The 23,121-nt window shown below is 51.5% G+C and overlaps 2 protein-coding genes across 2 annotated transcripts; both read left to right on the plus strand.

Moving 5' to 3' along the window:
• The first annotated feature begins 278 nt into the window (after positions 1–278).
• Positions 279–7,636, plus strand: KRT78 (keratin 78). Its single transcript, XM_084879941.1, has 9 exons — positions 279–688; positions 1,078–1,292; positions 2,336–2,396; positions 2,862–2,957; positions 4,002–4,166; positions 4,507–4,632; positions 6,670–6,890; positions 7,155–7,189; positions 7,269–7,636. The coding sequence occupies exons 1-9, from the start codon at positions 332–334 to the stop codon at positions 7,490–7,492; spliced, it is 1,500 nt and encodes a 499-aa protein (XP_084736067.1). The 5' UTR covers positions 279–331; the 3' UTR covers positions 7,493–7,636.
• Positions 7,637–12,414: 4,778 nt separating this feature from the next.
• Positions 12,415–21,893, plus strand: KRT79 (keratin 79). The gene is made up of 9 exons (XM_084877446.1): positions 12,415–12,944; positions 15,012–15,232; positions 16,528–16,588; positions 16,710–16,805; positions 18,935–19,099; positions 19,285–19,410; positions 20,041–20,261; positions 20,900–20,934; positions 21,206–21,893. The coding sequence occupies exons 1-9, from the start codon at positions 12,468–12,470 to the stop codon at positions 21,409–21,411; spliced, it is 1,608 nt and encodes a 535-aa protein (XP_084733572.1). The 5' UTR covers positions 12,415–12,467; the 3' UTR covers positions 21,412–21,893.
• The last annotated feature ends 1,228 nt before the right edge of the window (positions 21,894–23,121 follow it).

The raw sequence follows: 23,121 nt of genomic DNA on the forward strand, positions 1-23,121 counted from the left end.
GATGTTGCTCAGGGCCATTGCCCTCCATTCTCAGCACTGAAGTCCAGGACTCTGGCTACTACTTCCTTGTCTTGGGGACAGGCCCAGCTCTCCCTCAGGGTCTGGGTCTCATTCCTGGGGCTCTGCACGTGCCGAGCACTTATTCTCCAGGTGTGTCAGACAGGTCAGCTGCAGCCAGTGGCAGACACAGTCAGGCCAAGAGCATCTTGCTCTCCAAGGCCCAGCCCAAATACGGGAGGGGATAAAAGACTTGTGCCAGGGCCTCGGGGCAGGAACTCACACACCTTGATTCTCCTCTGCCTGTGTGCTGCTGTGACTGCAGGTCTCTGCCATGTCTCTTTCCCTCGGCAGGACTCAGAGGGGCTTCAGTGCTCGCTCAGCCTGTTCTGCTGGCTCCAGGGGCCAAATCAGGGGTAGCTTCAGCAGCAGGAGCCTCAGTTCCTTCGGGGGATGCCGAGGAGGTTCCCGTGGAATGGCCTGGGGGTCAGGGGGAAGGCAATTTGGGGAGGGGAGTGGTGGGCCTGGGCTTTTCCTGTGCCCTCCAGGGGGCATCCAGGAAGTGACCATCAACCAGGATCTGCTGACCCCATTGAAGATTGAGATTGACCCCCAGTTCCAAGTGGTGAGGACTCAGGAGACCCAAGAGATCCGAACCCTCAACAACCAGTTTGCTTCCTTCATTGACAAGGTGAGGGTCAACTCAGCTAAACCCTGCCTCAGTGCATCCCTAGGAGGAACTTCCTGACTGACTTGGGGATGGAGATGTCTGGTCTACCACTTTCCTATCTACCTCTGCAGCAAAGAAGTCCCTCTTTGGTCTAACTGGAGTCTCCCTGGTTATGTGGAAGCCCTGCGGTCCCATGGTTGGGGCTCAGCAGCAGAAAGCTGCCAGCCAGCAGTGGGGAGACCCTTCCTCCTTAGTCTTTCTGATTGTGTTGATATGCTCAGAGTCTTGAGGCTGCTGGGTTGGGGGGCAGCGGAAGGTGGGCTGACTACAGGGTCCCTGAAGCTTCACGCTCCAGAGGCTGTGCCCAGGGAGTCCCACAGTGGCCTCAGGGACCCTCTGCTTATGCGCAGGTGCGGTTCCTAGAGCAGCAGAACAAGGTCCTGGAGACCAAGTGGAACTTGCTGCAGCAACTAGGGGTGAGTGACAGCCCTCAGGGCCTGGAGTCTTTCTTCGAGGACTACCTGGGCCGGCTCAGGAAGTGGCTGGAGGAGATCCAGAGACAACGAGGGGCTCTGGATGCTGAGCTGAAGTCCTGCCAGGACCAGGAGGAGGAGTACAAGGCCAAGTAGGTAGACCGAAGTTCCCCATGGGGACAGAGTGGGGTCTCAGAGGGCTGGATCAGAGCTGTCAGCTGAGGCCTTCCCCTGTCCCCTTCCTTTTCCCTCACCTCCCCACTTGGCTTCCCTTTAGCCCCTCTGCATCTCATTCCCCCTGATTCTTAGTATGCCCCACCTGCTGCAGGTAAGTAGCTCACTGCCCCTGCTGCCCAAATCTGAGAGCCAACAGGCCCCAGCTCCAAGGCCCAGGTTTCTGGCCAGCACTGGGAGAGGCTTATTTAAACAATGCCTCAATGGGTTTTTTTCTCGAGAAATTCCTGTTGAGCAGGCTGTAGGCTAAAGTGACTCAGATGTTTTCTGGTATCAGGGGCGGAAGGGAATTTATTTTGTGGGACCATCCCCAGACCCGTGGCATGATTCACAGCTCAGCTGCGGTTCTGGGTTCCCACCTAAGTCACCTGATGGTATGGAGAGAACCTTGGACAAACAGCAGGCTTGGGTTCAGTGGCTATGGGTAAAGGGCAGCTGTGTGGCCTTGAGCAAGTCATTTTACCTAGCCCAGCCTCAGTTTCTATATCTGGAAACTGGGAAGATGTCATTACCTTTCTTCCCTCCCAAGGCTGTTAGGAAGGTGGGATGTGAGGTGGAGTGGGCCCTGGAAGGAAACCAGGTTGGGGACAGGAGACCTAGGTGTTAGGTCTGCGTGGCCACCTAATCATCTATGACTCGGGCAACATGATTTGTAGAATCTTTCTGATAAAATCCAACTGCTTGCTTCAGGCCCCATCATTGTGAGTGGCGAGAAAAGGTATGTGTGTCTTGTAAATGTGAAGAAGAGCAGCCTATGTCATTAAGGAGACATGGGCTGAAAGAATAGAGAGGGCATAGCTAGGATGTGACCAAAACTTCCTGATAAGAAAGGTAGAGACCCAGGCTGGTTGTGTGTCTTGCTTTGGAGCATCTACAGGCATGAGTGGCCTCTTCAGGGAAGTCGTGCTTGGAGGAAGCACATCGGCTCTGAGCTCAGCATCTCTCTGTTTTTACCTGGCAGGTATGGACAGGAAGCCCACAAGCGGGCCACGGTGGAGAATGACTTTGTGGTTCTCAAAAAGGTGAGGGGGAGTGTCAGCCGCTCCATTTGCATCCTGAAGACCCAGAATGCAGAGCCCAGTCATGGGTTTGGAGGGCAAAGAGTTGGAGATCCCCATGAAGAATACACTGTCATATTGCCTGCCGGGGTCCCTCAGATAAACGAGCCATCTACTTAGACATAGGGACCCCAAGACAAGATCCGATAGAAGGATCATGTGATGTTTTTGGGTGTCACTGTGGGAGAGGGTGGGGAGGGGGGAGAATAGAAGAAGCAGAACTGGTTGGGATTAATCAGGGAAGGGTTCCTGAAGGCAGTATGGGTCAATGTTAGACAAAAGCACAGGGCGGGGTGAAGAATGAAGAAGCGGGTGTCTGGAGATGGCTGTGGGTGGATGTTGGACAGTTTGTGAACAGAACTCCTGAGCCAGCTAGAGTGGGGCCACAGAGAGGAAGTAGGGTACATGGTTTCTGCCTCCCTCCCCCAGGATGTGGATGAAGTTTTCATGAGCAAGATGGAGTTGGAAGGCAAGCTGGAGTCCCTGAGAGAGCACATCTGCTTCTTGAGGCGTCTGTATGAAGAAGTGAGGACCCGCCAGTGGCAGAAGTGGTGGTCTTTGAGGGCAGATGGTAGTGAGGGGAAAGGGGAGGGTGGGCAGCCTCCCTGCGGCCACTGTTGGAGTGGCCAGGAGGGGCGAAGCCTAGTTAGGGTGATGTAGACTCTGGCCATTCAGTCATTAGACAAACAATCACTGAGAATTTACTATGCGGATTGCTAGGTTCCGGGGACACACCAGTGAATAACCCACCCAAAGTCACAGAGCTTGCTTCCTACTGGGAGCTGGACAATAAATGACAGACTTAGTAAATACATATGTTAGAAGGTGATAAATGCCACAGATAAATGGAAAATTAGAACAGGGAAAGGAGGATTGGGAATGTGGGGGGTAGGGCAGGTTGTAATTTCAAATAAGGTGGTCCGGGTGGCCCGCTATAAAGATAAAATTTGAGCAAAGATTTGAAGGAGGTGAGGAAGTTACCCTCTCAGGTAGTGATCCTGGATCCCAGGGTGAAGGAATCCCCCCCTCCCCCCCCTCCTCCCGCATGCTGGTGTCCGAGGAAATGCAAAGAGGCCGTGTGGCTAGAACAGCCTGAGTGAGGGAGGTTGGGTGATAAGAGGTCAGGAGAGTGATGGGGACCAGATGATTTCAGGACTTGCAGGACATTTTCCTTTAAATTCCAAGCTGCAAGCCCTGGCCGGGTACTTGGTTAGAAATTGTCTCTATACACCAAGGTTGCAGGTGTGATCTCCAGTCAGGGCACATACAAGGATCAACCAAAGAGTACATAGGTGGGTGGGACAGCAGGTCAATGTTTCTCTTTCTCTAAGATCAATATAACAAATTTCCAAGCTTCAAGAGTCATTGAGACCACCTCCTTCAGCCCTCATCCCAGACAAGGAGACAGCCCCACAGATGGCAGGGAGTGCTCAGTGCCACCCTGTATGAATGAGGGCTGCCCACTGATGGAGTGTGGGCAGAGAGTCAGGCTTCTTGCCCATCTTCCCCAGGGCTCCAAGGGGAAAGGAAGCTGGGGGCAAGTGGACACTGAGTCTGTCTTCCTGGCAGGAGCTGGGCCAGCTGCAGACCCAGGCCAGCGACATGTCCGTGGTGCTGTCCATGGATAACAATCGCTGCCTGGACTTCAGTGACATTATCGCCGAGGTCCGGGCCCGGTATGAGGAGATCACCCAGACCAGCAAGGCCGAGGCTGAGATGCTGTACCAGACCAAGGTGCCAGGGCCAGGGGCAGCACCGTGCTGGAAAAGATTGGGTCTTTCTGCCCACATCCCAGGGGGGTTGTCTACCTCGGTTCCATTGGGCAGTTCTGATAACCTTCCTGAAGTTCCAGAGCTGGGTGGGCACAACCACATCCATTCTCCTGGAGGGAGGCAATGCAGGAAACCTGTGGGAGACGAGCCTGGACTTCTGCAAGTGCATCCCACCATTTTCTGGTCTCAGTGTTTAACCCATGTTCCAAATGAGGACGTGAGGAAGCAACGAATGGGGGGCATAAGTCTTGGCATCAAAAGTGAGGTTCCTCTCAACTCATGGTCATCTCTGTCCTCCTCAGTACCAGGAGCTGCAGGCATCTGCCCAGCTCCATGGGAACAGCATGAAGGAAGTCAAAGTTCAGATCTCTCAGCTGCAGCAGGCAATCCAGAGACTGCAGAGCCAGATTGAGAACCTCAAGAAGCAGGTGAGGGTTCCAGAGCTCCCCAAGCCCTGTCTCTTGCTGCCTTTGTGCCATGGTCACTGCTGGGCTGGTGTGAACCTTGATAACTGGCTGGACTTTAAGTAATTTGGGGTAGAGAGAACCTCAAGCCACACTTAAGGAGACTTCAGCCTTCCTCTTACACATTTTAGCTGCATGGGCTCTGCATTGGACAACTCCAGATGGCTCTGCTCATGCTGGATTCCATGTCCAGGTGTACATCTTGCTTTAGGTTCCTTGGGTAGAGGGTTACTTTATCTCTTTTCTTATCCCTTCTTTTGACTTCGATGCATCAAGCCCAGCAGGGCCTCTAAGGCCATGCACTGAATTTCCTGGTTTCCTTTTGGGGAGGGTGAGAGCCAGAACCTCAGGGAGCAGGCGACATGGGCAGTAGAGCCCTCCTTAGGAGGTGATACTGTTGGTGCCTGGTGTGGGAGGAGTGAGAAGGATGGAGAGAGAGGGAGACAAGGTCAGGAAGGTGGTTTTCCATTCCTCCTGGAGAATTCATTGCTAGATGTGAAGGATTTCCAGTTCTTAAGTTTTCAAGTGTCTTTGTATTTACTTCCCCCAAATCTGAATAATTGTTTTGGGGTCAACAGAGCATTGAAAGCTGAGACCACCAGGTCAAGTTCCCTCTAAGAACTTCGGTTTGACTCCCAAGGTGGACATGACCCATCCATTGCCAGCAGGGCCCTCAGGGGCAAATCCTTAGAGTACAGACCACTCCACGCCCAGACTCGGACTCCAACCCTCCTTACCTGCACTTCTTTGGAGTGTGACAGGACCTGTTACTTAATTTGCTGTCATTGTGCTTTGCCCTTAAGGTTGGATTCCCTGGGTTGCCTGTTAAAATAGTTGCCTGGGTCTCCTGCCAGACGGAGGGAAACAGAGTCTCTAAGGGTGGAGCCCAGAAACCTGCTTCCTAATCTAAGTTCGTTCAGGTGACACGAATACGGGGAGTCTCAAAGTCCAGCTGCCAGAACTTAGCGGGGAACTATGTCCCAAACTGTCTGGGAACCAGAGCTCCTCCCACAAAAGGCTGACCCCTTCTTGGGGATATGACTCCCCCCGCTCCCATTACTCCTCCTCTTCATGCACACAATGAATTGGGCTCCCCTGTGCCAGGCCCCAGGCAGAGCCCTGCGGGTTACAGTTAGAGCGGTGGACTGGACTTCAGCTTTAGGTGGGGTCGTGACCCTGACATTCACCTTTCTGAGCCTCAATTTCCTCACCTGTAGAATGGAGGTGATGCTCCCATCCACAGGGTGCTTGCCTGGGAAAGAATAATGAGAACATTTAGGGAATGCCTTCACTCCAAATCAAACATGAAGGCCAATCAGCTGGATGGCCAATTAGGCAGGGGTCTTCATCTAAGAGTTTTCTGTGGGATTGGAGAGATAAGTACGGAGAGTCTATTTTTCAAACTAAAAACGGGGGTACATAGTTTGATAAACTCTGAAAACAGGACAAAATATTTGAAATGGGGCTGTAGGTAGTGAATGGAACAGGACAGAAAGAGGCTTAGTGGAGGGAAGAAGCAGGAGAGATCACTTGAGGTGGCAAATGGTGGGTTAGTTTCTTGTGGCTGCTGTAACAATGTACCACAAGGTTAGTGGCTTGAAACGGCAGAAACGTATTCTCTCAGTCTGGAGGTTAGATGTCTGAAATCAGAGTCGGCAGGGCCAGGCTCCCTCTAAAGGAGCCAGCTGGAACCTTCCTGTCCTCTGCCTGGTTGCTGGTGGCTCCGGCAATTCCTTGGCATCTCTGGTTTTGTAGTCGCATCACTCCAGTCTCAGCCTTCGTCTTCAAGTGGTGCCTTCTCTCTGTGCCTGTGCCCTCTTATCTTTTTCTAGGAACACCAGTCGCTAGGTTCAGGACTTACTTGAAATGCAATACGATATCATCTTGCAATCCTTAACTAATTACATCTGCAAAAAACCTTATTTTTATCTGTAGCAAGTGCTTTGGGAGGCTGTGTTGTGCTTACAGCCATTTTCTCCCTCATGTCTACATCCCTCCCAGAATGCTGACCTGGAGGCCGCCATCACACAGGCCGAGCAGCGTGGGGAGCTGGCCATCAAGGATGCTCAGGCCAAGGTGGCCGAGCTGGAGGCCGCTCTGAGGACTGCCAAGCAGAACATGGCCCGGCTCCTGAAGGAGTACCAGGAGCTGATGAGCACCAAACTGGCCCTGGATGTGGAGATTGCCACCTACCGCAGGCTGCTGGAGGGCGAGGAGTGCAGGTGGGGCCCATCAGAGGACCTGGGGATATGTTTCTTGCGAGGAAAGGTGGTGGTGGGGGATGGAATGCCAACACAGAGCTTTCCAGGCGAGGGGAATCCTGAGAGATTTCCTCACATTCTAAGCCATTGAGGGCAACCCATTCTTCTGGGAGGGGTTTTAAATGGGGGACCGTGGACTTTACCTGCTGAGAAAGTAGGTGAGCTGCTCCAAGAGGCATTCTTGCGCCTTTCTCAACGTTTTCTCTCTTGTTCTTTTCCCCCCAGAATGTCTGGGGAATGGACCAGCCAGGTCACCATCTGTGAGTATCAGGGGACTTTTGGGGAGGGATCCACATGGGGAGTCAAGGACCCTCTATGACACTGGTGTATTTCTTGCAGCCATGGGGGGAGGCAGTGCCAGCCTGTCTGGAGGAACGTGTGGACTTGGAGGTGGGTCTGGCTGCTCCAGCGTCGTGACTGGAGGCTCCAACATCATCCTGGGCTCTGGACAGGGCCCTGTGATGGGGTCCTGCTCTGTGTCCAGCTCTGGCTCTGGCTCCAGCTGTCGCACCATCCTGAAGAAGACTGTCGAATCAAGTCTCAAGACATCCATCACATACTGAGTGCAGTGCCAGCCTCTTGCTTTCCTGCCTTCCTGAACATTCTCAGCCCTACCCCCACCCCGTCATCCCATCCCTGCATGGCCAATTGTGTGTCCACTGCCCATAGGGGATGCTGCAAAAATTAATAAAGTCATGTCTACCTGCTGTTATGAGTGCTGGCCTGGTCTTGCCTAGTGATTTGTCTAATTTGTCTGCTATCTGCCCAGTGCATACTGCTCCATCCTCCAGCTACCGAGCCTCATCCTCTTCTCTCTTCATGGTCTCCAAGCTGAGCTAGGAAAACTCTTGGTTTGGCTTGGCCAGTCTGCATCCTATCCAAGTATTGTCCTTTGAGGGGAGGGGAAAGGTCTGAGGGCCACTGATCACACCCTAGAGGCTTCACCAAGAGGCACCTGCCCTTGTGCTACTCATCTGCCTCTGAGCCTCCAGTTCTCTAGTTTTTCTGTGAAATGAAGCAGCCCCAGTTCTCTCTGGGGATGAGTTTTCCTTCCTTTCTTTACCTCTCCATTCCCTCCCACAAATTGTATTGGGTACAAACCACACTTGAGCCACAGTTCCAAGACTGGGGCTACTCTGGCAAGGAAGACCAAACCATCCTCACTCCTAGTGGGTCTGAAGACATCTGCTTCTGATGTGTCCAGCATAACCCCTCCCACCCATGAGAACCAGGTTTTCCTTCTCAGAGCCCTTGGCTCCAGGGCCAGAGGCCAGCCTCCTGTGGCTAATCCAGACACCAACCTGGGTGGTCAGGCCCTTTTGTGTCTTGTCCCTTCTTCTAATCCCTTCCTCCTGATGCCCTGGCTCCAGCTCTATCTAAGGTGGCCAGGCTGGGTCTTGTCACCTCACCCTCACCTTTCTTCTCTGAGCTTTAATCCGGCCCTCCTCCTGGACAGGGGTGCCCCAGTCAGGTTAATAATTCAGCAGTGATGCCGAGCCACAGCCTTCAGTATGTGATCCAAGGGCATTTTGAGGAGAGGCTGAAGGGCAGGGTCAAAGGTCCCCTGTGGCAACGTGCATCATCTCTGTCACTCTTCCAGCAATTCAGCTAGGCCTCCAGGCTTGTGCAACCAGCAAAAAAGAAGGTGTGCCAGTGCCCAGCCCATTCTCCACAGAAGGCAATCCGTGAAATATTTAGGCTTGTTCATGTTATATCCTATGATCATCTCACTTCTTATCCCAATCAGCTTATCAGAGGCTTCCTTCTAGCCCCTCAGTATACTCCCTGGTGTACCCTCCATTTCCACTGATGTTTTAGCATCTCTTGTAGCTTGTTACCTGATTAAGCCTCCAGAATAGGCTCCATTTCTGACTCAGGACAGTCCCCTTCATCCTTGTTTCTCCTTTTGCCCAAGTTTGAACCAGATTTTTCTCTCCCTGTAAACCTTCCCGACTCCCTGTGTCTGAATCCACCAGATTCTTCCTGTTCCCAGCACAGCCTGGCTGCTATCCTGGGCTCTGTTTCTGTCTGTTATGGTCTAGGACTCAGCTTCTCCATTAGCCTGGGACCTCTGGTCAGGCTTTTCTCCTAGCTCAGCAGCTCAGCTTGTGCTGGGGCTCTTATGGGGACTTGGGACTGGAACTATGGCCCATCCCTCTTACTTCTTGGCTCTATCCCACCCATGGGCCTGTCTGAGCATGAGACTGGAAGCTTCTCCTCCTTCCCTCTTTTTTGCAGGAAGCCAGGAGAATGGACATCAGGGCCAGGTGCTACCTCAGCAGTTGTGTTGGCTCTTGCACTGTCCTCCCATCTTCTCCCTCTCCACCTGGGTCAACTCCAGCCTGCCAGAGGTCCCAGACTAATAGAGAGAGGTCAGCTGTTTTTTCAGATCCATGGGTCTCTCCATCAAAAGTATCCAAGAAAGAGGCTTGTCAGCCCTCTGTGAGGGAGACATGAGTGGGTGAGCGTGAGGCTCTGGAGCTTGAATCCCAGCTCTGCCATTTACTAGTGGTGGAACTTTGACCAAGTTACTTAACCTCTCCCTTCAGTTTCCTCATCTGTGACAAGACATTAATAATACTAACAGGGCCGTGTGGGGATGGTAACATTCAGGATCCCAAGAGCAAACAAATTCACCCAAAATAGTTTAGATAAATAGGCTTTAATGAAAGGATTATTTACAGAGGTGTGGGTGTGGCTATGGGAAAAAGCATAGGATGCAGAGGCCAGAGGCTGGCAGCACTGGGAAGCCATTGCTACTCCAGAGCTGGGGAGGCTACCATCTGGTTTTCCAGGCCGAGAGGTTTTCTGGGATGTGGGACTGTCGGTGCTAAAGCGAGATGGTCCTGGGAAAATCAGGGCTAGGTGGACATCCTGTGGAGAGCTGGAGACACAGGAGGGAGAAGCAGCAACTAGGTGATAGAGTTGGGGAACTGTGGAGAGATCACGTGGAAGGAGACATCAGGTGCAGAAACAGGGAGGGAGCGGGAGAAAATACTGGTCCTCTCTCCCTCCCAGACCTCCCCATGGAGTCTCCCTTTGGCCAATCCAGCTGGAAGCCAGAGAACAAGTGAGCAGCCTACCAGGGTCAGGGAGATTGGTGAGTGGATCTGGAAAGAGGCAAAGGAAGCATATTCAGGATGGAGACGAAAGGTGTTATTGCATGGAAAGCGTATAGGCTCCTGTCTGCCCTAAGGTGTGTGCTCAATTAAGGATTGCCTATATAACCACAGAAAGTTCTACCTTTGTATGGGGGCTCCTCAAGGGCGGAGACTATTCTCTTCACCTCTGTATCCTTTCTATTGCTCAGCACCCAGCCTGACCCATGTTGGGTGCCCGGTTGTCCCACTTCATTCATCATTCCATTGCCTCTTGCCCTGTCACAGGGAGGGGCCCTAGACAGGTGATGGATGCTCTCAGAGTGAGTGGCAGCAGGGGGAGGAAACTGCTCCTTCTTGGGCCACGGAGAAGGTGTGAGCTTGGGTGGCCTGCACAAAAGCAGAGAGGCAGGCTAGGAGGAGGCACAGTGGCTCCCACACTGTCTGGGATGGGACTGGTGAGATGTCCTGCTGGGTAGGAGGGAGGCTACGCAGGAAGTAACTGCGAGAGCAGGCCCTGGGTTGCCTGTGTGTCTGTCATCAGCTCCCAACACAAAGCCTGGCACAGAGCACCAGGTAAATATGTGTGGCTGTGCAGGGTGGAATGTGTGTTTGCAGCCCACTCTACTCCCACCACCAGGGCTGCTCCTGACTCAGACAGCTGACATCACTCCTTTCCCCAGGGAGGGAGGCCCCACTCACAACTGTCTTTGCCTCCCACACCCCCATTAGGGAGAGATAAGGGAGGCTGAGAAAGTGATAACAGCCTCAGGGGCAGGAGACAAAGGTTAGGGAAATGACAGCCGGGTTCTGCAATCACAGGCAGGAGCTTTTGGAAAGGACTTCGCTGGTCGGCCCTGCTCACAGCCCTGCTCAGGGGCAAGGAGGCCCAGAGAGGTTGAGAGTTGCCAGAGGACACACAGCTCAGTGGGGATTCATCTCCCCTCCCCAATTCCTTCCCCATATGCCTATTACCCTAGCTCCAAGCAGGGAGGAAAATTAAGGGACTGGATCTGTCAGTGTTCCATGTCCTACTGCTCATGGGAGGATATTCAACTTCTTGACACTGGGAGATGTGGCCTGCTCTCCTCCTGCTTCCCTTGGGGGTGGTCCCATGTCCTCTGAGATCCTGGGAACACAGACTGGTGAGAGTCCCAGCTCTAGCCCTGGCAGCTGTGTGAGGAGCCCAGCCAGTGCAATCTTTCTCTTTCCCTCAGGCAAGTCTCTCTCCTTTCTGGGCCCCTCCCCCTCACCCTTTAAGTAGGTGAGAAGAGACAGTCTCTAAAGTCAACCCCTCAGTACTCCCTCAGTCCTAGCATTTGACTAACATTTCCAAGCTTCCCTGTGGCTGTTGGTCCCAGTAGCCTGAGTTGGTGAAACGAGGAGGGGACTGTGTGAAGTGATTTGAGGACCTCCCTCCCCCTGGCTCCTTCTGAATTAAGCATGGGGCTCCTTCTGGACTGGGAAGATAGGAATGCTGGGGTGCTCCATGGACCTCGTGGGGCTTTTGCTGAATACAGACTTCTTGGATCTGTACCTATGTCCAGCCAGATGGGATGTGTCCTCCACCTGCTCCAGCTCCCTGCAGAGTGGCTGCACCCTTCTGGGAGGCTCTGATGTAAAGCAGAGGGTCGGGGGGTCTCGGGTGATAGTCCACTGTTTCACTTTGCCCCCTCACCTTCCCAGCTTTCTGGGCACTGATTGTGGAGCCAGGCTTTCTATTTCCTGAAGTGCGCAGGCGTTGTGGTTGGGCAGGAACCTTCTTCCTGCCCTCCCAACCACTTTGCCCAGCACAGAATCTCCATGCAGCACCCAGCCTGTGGTGTATGACAAGGAAACAGATTGTCCCACGCTCAATCCATCACCTGTGCCCCCCACCCAGACCTGCCAGGGGGCAATGAGGCCGTGGGCTGGGAGGTGGGACTGCAGCAGGGCTGGGCGCTCTCTCCACAACCTATTGCCCAATGTGCCTTCATTCACCACCTGCAAGGCCTGGGCCCTGGGGCCTTGGCTTACATCAGGAGCCTGGGATAAACCCCACAGAACAGAGCCCCATTGATAGCGGCCACCAGGGCTGGGTGGGAGGAGACCAAACCAGCCACCCTGCGGTGGTGGAGGTGGCTGTGGGAGCCCCTATCATCCCGTTCCAAGGCAGGGGAGCCCCAGGGGGTGGCATCCTGCCCCAGACAGTCTCTGCTCAACCTCAGCTCTGGGGCACCGGTGATAACTGGAAGCAGCCCCTCCTTCCGGCTGGGGGAGAAGGAACTCTCCCGCCCCAGCCCACGGGGCCCCTCCCTCTCCTCCTGGGGCAATGGGGCAGGAGCATCTGTGGAGGTGAGGAGCCGGCCCAGTTGGGAAAAGATAAAAAGGCATCAGTGGCCCAGCAGCTCACCACACTCCCTCCCAGCTCTCAGCCTGTGCTCTAGCCCCTCTGACAGCCATGAGGTCTTCAATGGCACGGCGGACGTACACCACCAAAGGGGGCTTCAGCTCCAACTCTGCCAGCGGAGGGGGTGGGCCCAGGGCCCACACCAGCTTCAGCTCTGTCACCATGTCCCGGAGCAGTGGCAGTGGTAGTGGGGCCCGCTGTGGCCCGAGCACAGGCGGCTTTGGCAGCCGGAGCCTCTATAACTTGGGGGGCAGCAAGAGCATCTCCGTCAGTATGGCTGGAGGGGCCTCCTCAGGGCGGGCCCTAGGCGGCTTTGGCCATGGCGGTGGGGCCTTCATGAGCCTTGGGGCTGGAAGGCAGACATTCGGGCCCGTCTGTCCTCCTGGTGGCATCCAGGAGGTCACCGTCAACCAGAGCCTGCTGACCCCACTCAACGTGGAGATTGACCCGGAGATCCAGCGGGTGCGCACCCAGGAGCGGGAGCAGATCAAGACCCTCAACAACAAGTTTGCCTCCTTCATCGACAAGGTAGGCCAAGGGGGAAGGAGGCAGGGAGGGTTCTGCAGGAGGGCCAGGGCCTCTCAGAAAGGTGGGCTGGATGGAGGCCGCTGTAGCCCATGTGCCTTTGGGTGGGGTCGTTGGGATGATTTTCGGAGTCCTTCTAGCCTGAGCCTGGGATGTCCAGACCTGGATGGCTGGAGACAATCTTCAGGCTTTTACTGTAATTGTTCAAGTGAATATCGGGTCTACTCATGCTGCCTATCGGCCAAGCCCACTCTGATGGCTGCAGCCTTTCCTGCGGTCACAGTTAATACTATGACACAGCAGCCTTAGCTCACAATTACGTAGCGGATTGTCCTCATTGCTCCTCTTAGCAAGGTGGCCCTTATTACCTTTTTTTTTTGACAGTTAGGAAATTGGCTCAGGTGAAAATTACCCAAGAAGCCCCATCTGCTCCCTATTCTCTCAGTCTTGGTGGAGGCCTAAGGACAAAGATGTGGTCAGACACAATGGGGGAGGGCGTTGTCCTAGGGGAAAGCCCCCTTTTGCTTCTCCAAACTCCATGACTGGGGGCATGGAGTTTGATCTGTCCCAGGTTAGAAGTGTCCTGATTCCCTCCCTGGCATCCAGGTGAACTGGGAGGCTCTTGTCCTGTTCGCTGGCATTTCCAGGTCTGTTTTGCTGGCCGTGTCCATCTCCAGCCCAAGCCTCCAGGACCATGATGGGAAAAATCCTGGTGGATGACTGTACCTGGGTTCAGCGATTTGTGGGTTCCCAAAGGACATTCATGTTCCTTTCTCATGTGAGACCCTCAGTGTCCCACGAGGAACCACAGAAGGTGACATTGTGTCCATTTTTAAGAAGAGAAAACAGGTTTAGAGAGGTCATGTAATTTTCCCAGGATCATACAGGTACCTGGAGGTAGAGGTTGGCACTAAAAGGGCTCCTACTGCTTATGGCAGGTGCACCTGCTGTGTGGTGCTCCCGGGCCACATGACTGTGGGCCTGTGGTGCTGTGGGCGTGGGACCTGGAGAGACTGGAGAGCAGAGAGTGAAGCAAGCCATTCCACCCACCCTCCTCACCTTCTGCCCTAGTGACTTTTGGTTCTTCTATGGGACTGTCCCAGAGGCTAACGAAGCAGAAATCCCTTTCAGGCTCTCAGAATCATGGTCTGAGAGCTGGGGGCCAAGAGGTTGTTTGTGTCTGGTGTCTGCAGAGAACTAGCTCTGCAGAGAACTCCCCTGGGGCCTGTTAAACCCTTGTCATGAGCCCCCTTCTGAGTCTTTAGAGATAGGGCTGGGCACTGCTATTTATTTATTTTTTTTTAAAGTCTAATTTACAGAAAAGTTGCAGGAAGAGTACAACATATTCTTTTATACTCTCAGCCAGATTTATCAATTAAAATGTTTTTGCCACATTAGCTTTTTCTCCTTTTTAATGTGTGTGTATATATAATCATAAATATATACATATATAGTTGTCTATATGTATATACACACATATATATGCATTTATATTTAAAAATATTTTTTATTGATTTCAGAGAGGAAGGGAGAGGGAGAGAGAGAGATAGAAACATCTGTGATGAGTGAGAATCATCGGTTGGCTGCCTCTTGCACTGGGGACCAAGCCCACAACCTGGGCATGTGCCCTTGACTGGAATTGAACCCAGGATCCTTCAGTCGGCAGGCTGACACTCTATCCACTGAGCCAAACCAGCTAGGGCACACTCGTATTTTTAACAGTTGATTTTGATGTAGAATTAGGTTAAAAAAAAAAACATTGATCTAATCCAATTTATCCAGGACAAATGAGGAAGGAAAACCCAGAGAAGAGTGACTTGACTGTCTCTAAGTAGTAAATGTCTCAGCTGGGGCTTGCATGCTTATTAACTCTTTAGAGCCCTTGTCATCAGGACCATCTTTTCCAGCAAAGACCGCTCTCTCAGGAACTCCTCCCTCCAGCAAGGTGTTGGCCTGCACTGCCCCTGTGATGTCCTGGTTGTGGACAGATGGTGGTGAGGAGCCTCATCCTCAGTCCCTCCTGGGGAAAGGGGATGGTGCCAGCCCACCACTCTTCTTGCTCTGGCTCAGGTGCGATTCCTGGAGCAGCAGAATAAGGTGTTGGAGACCAAGTGGGCGCTGCTACAGGAGCAGAGCCAGAACAAGGGCGTCACCAGGAACAACCTGGAGCCCCTGTTTGAGACCTACCTGGGCAGCCTGCGCAGGCAACTGGACAACCTCCTGAACGAGCGGGGCAGGCTGGACTTGGAGTTCAGGAACGTGCAGGATCTCGTCGAGGACTTCAAGAGCAAGTAAGGAGGGTTGGGCAGGCTGGGATGATGTGGGGAGGGGCGGGGGCACATGGAAATCTCCGCAGAGAGAACCATCTCATCTGCAGGATCCTGGGGCCCACGTGGGAGATACACAGACAGAGCTGCTTCCCTTGGTGCTCAGACACTGGACCCATAGTCTCCTGGAGAATTGTCACACTTGTCAATAATTATGAAAAGTCTTTATTATAAGGTGGGGAGCATAGTGTAATGAATTTATATGTTCTCAATACCCAGCTTTAATAATTATCAACAGCCAATCTTGCTTCATCTATATCCCTACTTACTTTCTTTCCTCCTTTATTGTTTTAAGCAAATTCCAGCCATCATATAATTTAATTCACAATTTTTTTTTTTACTGGATATGTTCATATAGTTCATCTTCATGACTGGACTTAGCAAACATAAACACAATGCCATAATCACACCTAAAACTTTTAAAACAGTTATTCCTCAATTTCATCAAATAGTCAGTTAATTTTGATTTTCTAATTGTCCCATTACAGTAATAGTATTTAAAAGTACAGTTTGTTTGAATCGAGATCTAAATAAGGCTCACATGTTATGGAAGGCAGCTATGCTCACCACTATACCACCAACGTGGACAAGGCTCACATCTTATGAATGGTCAATATGTATATTTACAATTTTAAGGCCTACTTTTTCATAAATTTTCCAATAATTTAAAAAAAATATATTTTATTGATTTTACACAGAGAGGAATTGAGAGGGACAGAGAGTTAGAAACGTCGATGAGAGAGAAACATCGACCAGCTGCCTCCTGCACACCCCCCACTGGGGATGTGCCCGCAACAAAGGTACATGCCCTTGACCGGAATCAAACTCAGGACCTTTCAGTCCGCAGGCTGACGCTCTATCCACTGAGCCAAACCGGTCCTGGCTTTTCCAACAATTTGACCTGAGTTGTTGGAAACCTTAAAGTCTCAGCAAAAGCATTTGGAGAGAAGTTAGTTTGAAATGCCATCCTGTTGACACATCACCACCTGTTCCTATAAAGCCTCCTAAGGGCTCTGATACAAAGAGATGACTTCTCTTAACTGGGGTAGTATTGCACAAATTCTGTGCCATTTCCTCAACAGAAGCAGGGAGGAATAAAGTCTGCATCCCGTTTCTTCACCGGTTTGCTGAAGAACTGCTTCCCAAAGGTGTTCTTGGCCAGTAGGGGACCCATCAAGGCTTCCTTAAAGCCAAGAGGGTCCAGTATCTTAAAAGGTACATCATGGGTAAGCCTGGACTGAATCTTGTCTGTGTAACAGGTATGAAGATGAAATCAACAAGCGCACTGCTGCCGAGAACGAGTTTGTGGTGCTCAAGAAGGTGAGCAGCGTGACAGGGAGTGGGGGAGGGTGGTCCCTTGGCTGCCAGACTGCTGGCTGATGCTGAGAGAGGCCTGAGTCTGGGGGCTGAGCCATCTGCCTGCTCTCTCCCTCATCCCTAGGATGTGGATGCTGCGTACATGGGCCGGATGGATCTACACGGCAAAGTGGGCACCTTGACCGAGGAGCTCGATTTCCTGAATACTCTCTATGAAATGGTGAGCTGGCCAGTGGACAGGAATCGTTACATACAGCACGGGGGATCCCTCCAGAGGACTGATCTGAATTCACCAGTGCCATTTGGTTGATAGAAGATAAACCTGGACCTTTGACTAATACTAGCTTCCATTTATTAAGTGCTTAAATGGGCCAGGTACTGGGCTAAGCGCTCAACAACTCTGTAGGTACTATTGTCTCCATTGTATAGTCAGGGACACTGAGGCTCAGAGCAGCTTGCTTATGGTCACATAGCTAGTTAGAGGCAGTGCTGGAGTTAAAATCTAGTTCTCTAACTTCAAACTCTGACTCTTGCTACTGTGTTATACTATGTCCCCTTTCTTGCCCAATTTGTAGTAGAGCAAGGGATGGAGGAGCAGAGATTGGCAGAGCTGAGATGGGGACTGACATTCCAGATTGGAGCAGGAGATGAGGTGTGGGTGGTGTGGTTCCAGGAAACAAAGGGAATTTGAAGACTTGGGTGAGAGGGTTGAACTTAACATGAGTTGATTCTAGAATAATAGACTCTATGTAGGGACCTCAAGGTAAGCCTTCCACTCATTTTAAAGCACTTTCTCTAATTTCCCTGATGGGATCATGTAGACTCCACTTCTATATATATTTATTTTGGGCCAGGCATTTCCATTTCAGAACAACTTTGTTAGAAAGCTGACTTGAATTGTCTTCTCATGGCTTCTGCTCTTGATAAACCTCGATTCTGCCCATGGCTGCACATATCTAATTACCTTCCATGTGACATTTTTTCATATGACAAATCCTTTGAGATCAGGATGATTAGGGAATTGAAATCTGTGGTATGTGCAGAAATTTAGGAAAGAAGGTTCTGAATCCAAAATTCAGAAAACAGAAGGGAGGGAGGCTACAGATATAGACTTCTATTTATGCAACCTAATATTGTACTAACTTATGTGTTATTTAAAAAACCATCTCACCATGTTTGTTCCCTTAAAATCTTCCTGGATTTTTTCCACATCAATGCTTTCAGGGGAGACAGGCAACCACTGTCCTCCAGCTTCTTGTATTTGGGAAGCTGAATTTTTGAAACTGAATGCAAGAGCTAATGATTCCCCCTTTTTCTTGTGAAATGTTATTGAGGTTTTATCCCATTGTTGCAGGTCATTGTGGGCACATTGAAACTGGATTTTCCTCTCCATGTATTGGAGATGCCCAATTAGATATATTAGTGATGCATCAGCTTTGGGTTATCTGCAGGCTTGATAAACTTTCAATTTAGTTGTTTGATGATATTTCAGTACAAATTATTGATAATCGAATTAAGGCAGACCGAGTGAGAATCCTAGTCTCATTGTTGCAGGTCATTGTGAGACAGAGTCCTAGTCTCAGGACTAGATCTTCAGTGGTGCCTTCCCACTAGGAAGGGCATTGAGTGTGTTGGAGAATAAGGTGAAGAGGTGGACAGGGAAGGTGAGCTGGGGACCAAGCTGGTGTCACTTTCTGTCAAAGTTCCTCATTGTCTGTCTGCACCTTCTTTTGAGGGTGTGGGTTGAGTAAGAATGAAGGCCAGATAAATCATTTCCTTTTTGCCTCGTGGGCAAATCAACTGTGATTGCCACTGTGGCACTTGGTAATGGACTTTATAATCTGTTTTTCACAGCCAGATCTTAGGGAAATCTGGAGATCCAACCACCTATTTCTGGCAACCACCAATGTCTTACTGGGCAGGGAAGGAGCCTTATGACCTCCCTCTGGTCTGGGAACATCCCTTGGGTTCCAGGCCCTGCTCCAGTGCCATCACTTTAGCCTCATCTTACTCTCTACCCACTCTTTCCTTCAGGGTCCCTGGTGTCTAAGAAGGCACATGCCTTTTAATCCATAAGGCTCTTTTCCCTCTACTTGCATTAGCTCCATTTCTTTGGAAAGCCTGAACTTTTTGTCCCATGGTTCTGACAAGACCGCCTTCATTCACTCATGGGAACCTACAAATCCACAAAGATAAATGTTGTTTACTAAAATTAGAGCTCCATTTCACAGCTGGAGAGACTGAGGCCATTCTTGCAGTTGTAGCCTGGCCTGATGCCACCTGGACCCATGTCTTTCATCCTTTGGCTGTTTCCTGAGGGCCTGGTGGCAGCTAATTTTGTTTCTGCAGGAACTGAGCCAAGTGCAGACCAATGTTTCTGACACCAATGTCATCCTCTCCATGGACAATAACCGTAAACTCGACCTGGACAGCATCATCGCCGAGGTGAAGGCCCAGTATGAGCTGATTGCCCAGAGGAGCAGGGCTGAGGCTGAGGCCTGGTACCAGACCCAGGTGAGGAGAATGGCTGGCTTAAATATGTGAGCTGGGATTGGACCTTCCTCCACTGGGAAAGGCCTGGACCACTGGGCTCCTTGTAGGTCTGTGGTCAGACACCTCCAGCTATGAGGGTGGGCCAGTGGTTACCCATGCGGGTCTGGAGCTATCTGACAGCTCACTGTCACTTATTTGGCTTTTAGTATGAGGAGTTGCAGGTGACGGCTGGGAAGCATGGGGACAATCTGCGGGACACCAAGAATGAAATTGCTGAACTCACCCGCACTGTCCAGAGGCTGCAGAGTGAGGCAGATGCAGCCAAGAAGCAGGTAAACCTCTGGTTGGGGGCCTGAGGGCCTGGCTCAGCTGTTGGTGGAGGTGGAGTGGCCTTCTTACTGTCATTCTGAGATGTGAGATCTGTTCTTCTCCTCGTGGACGGGGCACAAATGCAGGACCATCAAGATCAAGACACTCATTATCTGAGAGAGGAAACAGGCCCAAAGGCAGAAAGGGATTATCCAAGGTCACAGCATATTAGTGGTAGAGTAGATGGGATGACCTCCTCCAAGGAGATTGACCCCATCTCCAGGAGATCAGAGAGGCCCAGGGTTCAAGGGTCCAGATCATAACTGTTGAGTCCATCTAGGGTATGGCTGAAAAGTTTGGGCTCATCCCTAGATCAGAGTGAAGCATCTGGTTATTGGTGAAGTTGTATTATTTATTTTATCTCTTTTGGGGCACTAGACTGAGCTGCAGCAAGAGGGACTTTCCCACTGGTCTTACATGATCCTATTTGTGTAATAGCATCTCCTCTTTCAGATGAATAGTTTTGATTTTTTATTCTTTTCCAGTTGGTTGTGATGGGAGCAGGTAGGGGATGGGGATGCCTGGCTTAAGGGCAGAGAGATGGGTATGATAACCTTGAAGGAAGTTCTCAACACCTCTTATTCCCCGGGCAGTGCCAGCAACTGCAGACTGCCATCGCAGATGCAGAGCAGCGTGGGGGTTTGGCATTAAAGGATGCTCAGAAGAAGCTTGGGGATCTGGACTCAGCTCTGCATCAGGCCAAGGAAGACCTAGCCCGGCTGCTGCGTGACTACCAGGCCCTCATGAACGTCAAGCTTGCCCTGGACGTGGAGATCGCCACCTACCGCAAGCTGCTGGAGAGCGAGGAGAGCAGGTGGTGATCCCTCCTGCCTGATTCTGAGGGCTTCCCAGCCCTGCCTTGTCAGGGGGGATGGGTTGAGGGGACTGTGTAGTTGGCTCTGGTGGGGGCAGATAGATAAGGGAGGAACTAGGGAGCTCCCAACTCATCACCTGAGGGAGGCACTCCACTGTATTTGCTGCCTCTGCTGCACATCCCCTCAGTAATCCTTATGGTGGTTGGTAGGCTAAGAGGAGTGAGACCTCTTCTTCCAACACTAGATTCTATCATCAGTGGAAGCTTTGAAAAAGATCCATTTTCTCTGTCTTTGGGGAAGGCCTGAGATGTAGAGTCAGTCACTTTAGCCAGAAACTAGGCGGCTCTGTTTGGGTTTTGTCTGTACTCCCTCAGACCCTGGCCTTCATGGGGAGGGGTGAGAAGGTGGTGGCATGGTCTGTTGGGCTCTTCTTCTCTGCTATACTGGCTTTAGCACCTGCAGAATGGTCCCAGGTCCAGATGGCCACATGCACACTCTTCTCATGTCTCCTGGTCTTGGTTTCTGAGAGTTGTCCACCTGAATCAAATCACTGTAAAGGCAGATAGAGGGAGGAGAGGGCTTTTTCTCAGGCTTCCAGAACTGCTGACCCTTTTCCTGGCATTTCTGTTTCCTCCAGGATGTCTGGAGAATGTCCCAGTGCTGTCAGCATTTGTGAGTATTTTGCTGCCCTGCCCCAGGCCTGCCCCTGTCCTCTGCTCAGTCCACTCAATCTGTCCTTGGCCAAAAGCACACATCCCCTCCATTTGAGCCACTGGAGACAGGTTTAATGGGTCCCCAGAAAATGAACTTCCTTCCCCAGCTCTCCATCCATTTCTTATGGCTTCACTGCCTAATTTTGTTCCTGCCCCTCACTGATTTCTGAAAGTCCCTGGCCCTCTCTCAGCATGGTTGCCCTTTCTCATCCAAATCCTTTGCTTTGCAGCGATGACTGGCAACTCTACCACTGTGTGCGGAGGTGGTGCAGCCGGCTTTGGGGGTGGCATCTCTCTGGGCGGGAGTGGAGGTGCCAGCAAGGGTGGTTTCAGCACCAATATAGGCTACGGCACCGTCAAGGGAGGTCCCGTTTCTGGGGGCACCTCCATCCTGAGGAAGACCACCACAGTCAAGACGTCCAGCCGGAGGTATTAGCTGCTGAACCTTGCAAGCTGGGCCCTGTAGTCGTTTCCCCATACCACTTACCCACCTCTGCTCTCCCCACCTGCCTCCTTAGGAACAGCCCAAAGACCACAGATTCAGTGTATTTGCATGTCACACTCTGCATGTGATCTGCATTTTGGGAAGGGCTCAACTCTACCCAGGTTTCTCCTTTGTTCTGGATGGGATAGAAAAGGAGGTTAAGGCCACCAGCTTGAGTTATGTGTTTGGGTGATTTGGGGTGACCATTTGACCACTGAGAGGAGACTGAATTTCCCAGGCCATCTTGGTTTTCACACCTCTGCTCATCTGGTCTGAGCTTAGGACAGGCTAGGGGAGGAGGAAGGGAAGCCAGGAGTGGTCCCCAAATACCCTTCAACCTCCCCAGTCTCCCACCAAACCCACTCCCTGAATCTACCCACAGCCCCCTTCACTGTCTGTGCCTGTGATGTATCTCAATAAATGGCAACTTCAGCTAGCTTATTGTCTGTGGCTCTAGTCTGTCCTGTCTGGGGAGTTGAAATTGTCAATTGATTAACTCTACAATGATTGAGGCAGCAATAACCACATGCTCACTATTCTCCAGTCATCATGCTGAAAGCGCACAAGTGCAATGCTATCAGCACTCTTGGCCTTGGCTCATTCTCTCTCCCTTGTAGAGCTCATAGAAGGCTGGAGGGGTAGAAGAAACCAAGGTGGCGGTGTAGGTAAATAACTGGTCTGCCGCCTTGCACAACAATTTAAAAATTAAAACTAATATAAAGGATATCTATCACCCAAAACCACGGGAAGGCTGGCTGAAAGAGAAAGGAGCACAAGCGCTGAAAAGCTGAGGAGCCTAGGTACAGAGGCACGTGAATTGGGCTGGTGGAGGGCCACTGGGATCATGGCTTTTTTTTCAACCTGAAGGGAAACAAGCGCTGGATCACTTTGAAATCCAGTTTCTGGGGTCACGTGGGGGACCCAGATGCCTAAGGGGAGAAGCTGGTCTGTGGGCCATCGGGTCCGAAAGTAGGGTGACTATCTTGCAGAGATGCATGCAGCAGTCATTGTTTACTGTGCTGGATTGCAAGGAAGCGGGGACTTGGAGACGCGGGGACTTGGAAACATGGAAGGGCAGGGACGGCTGTCGGCAGTCATCGCTATTAGCCAAACCCCAACCTAGTAATGTCCTGAGCCCCCACTCCCCCCCCCCCCGAAGCCCCGCCCCGCCCTGAAGCCCCACCCTGATGCCCCGCCCACACATTCTACAGACCTGCCCAGGTACCACACAGCTGCTTTTGCATATAAATGGCCTGTATTGTGGCAGCTTAATGATATAAACTGCAGCTTCAGCAACAAAACCGCCAAATCCCAAGCAAACAGGAGAAAACTGTAGTTCTTGCAGTAGCTCCTACCAGGTGGCCTCAGATAGTAGTTGAACTGTATCCCATTGGAGATGTTCCTAGTAGCCAGAGTTCCTAATAGTCAATTTCAACCACTCACACCCATAAGTGACATATTCGGGAGACGGACTTAGTGAGCACCAAAGCCTTACTGAAACAAAGTATGTCTCCAGTGCAGCAGTTCTTCCTTTATAGACACAGCGGGTCCTCACAGACAATTGGCCTGGAGGTCAATTCCTCTCAGTGTACCAACAGCAATCAAGGCTTAATTACACCAAGACTTTGCACTCAGCCCACAAAGGGATATACCAAAAGCGAC

This window comes from Pipistrellus hanaki (genome assembly GCF_964339955.1).
Source record: "Pipistrellus hanaki genome assembly, chromosome: 3".
Taxonomy (NCBI): domain Eukaryota; kingdom Metazoa; phylum Chordata; class Mammalia; order Chiroptera; family Vespertilionidae; genus Pipistrellus; species Pipistrellus hanaki.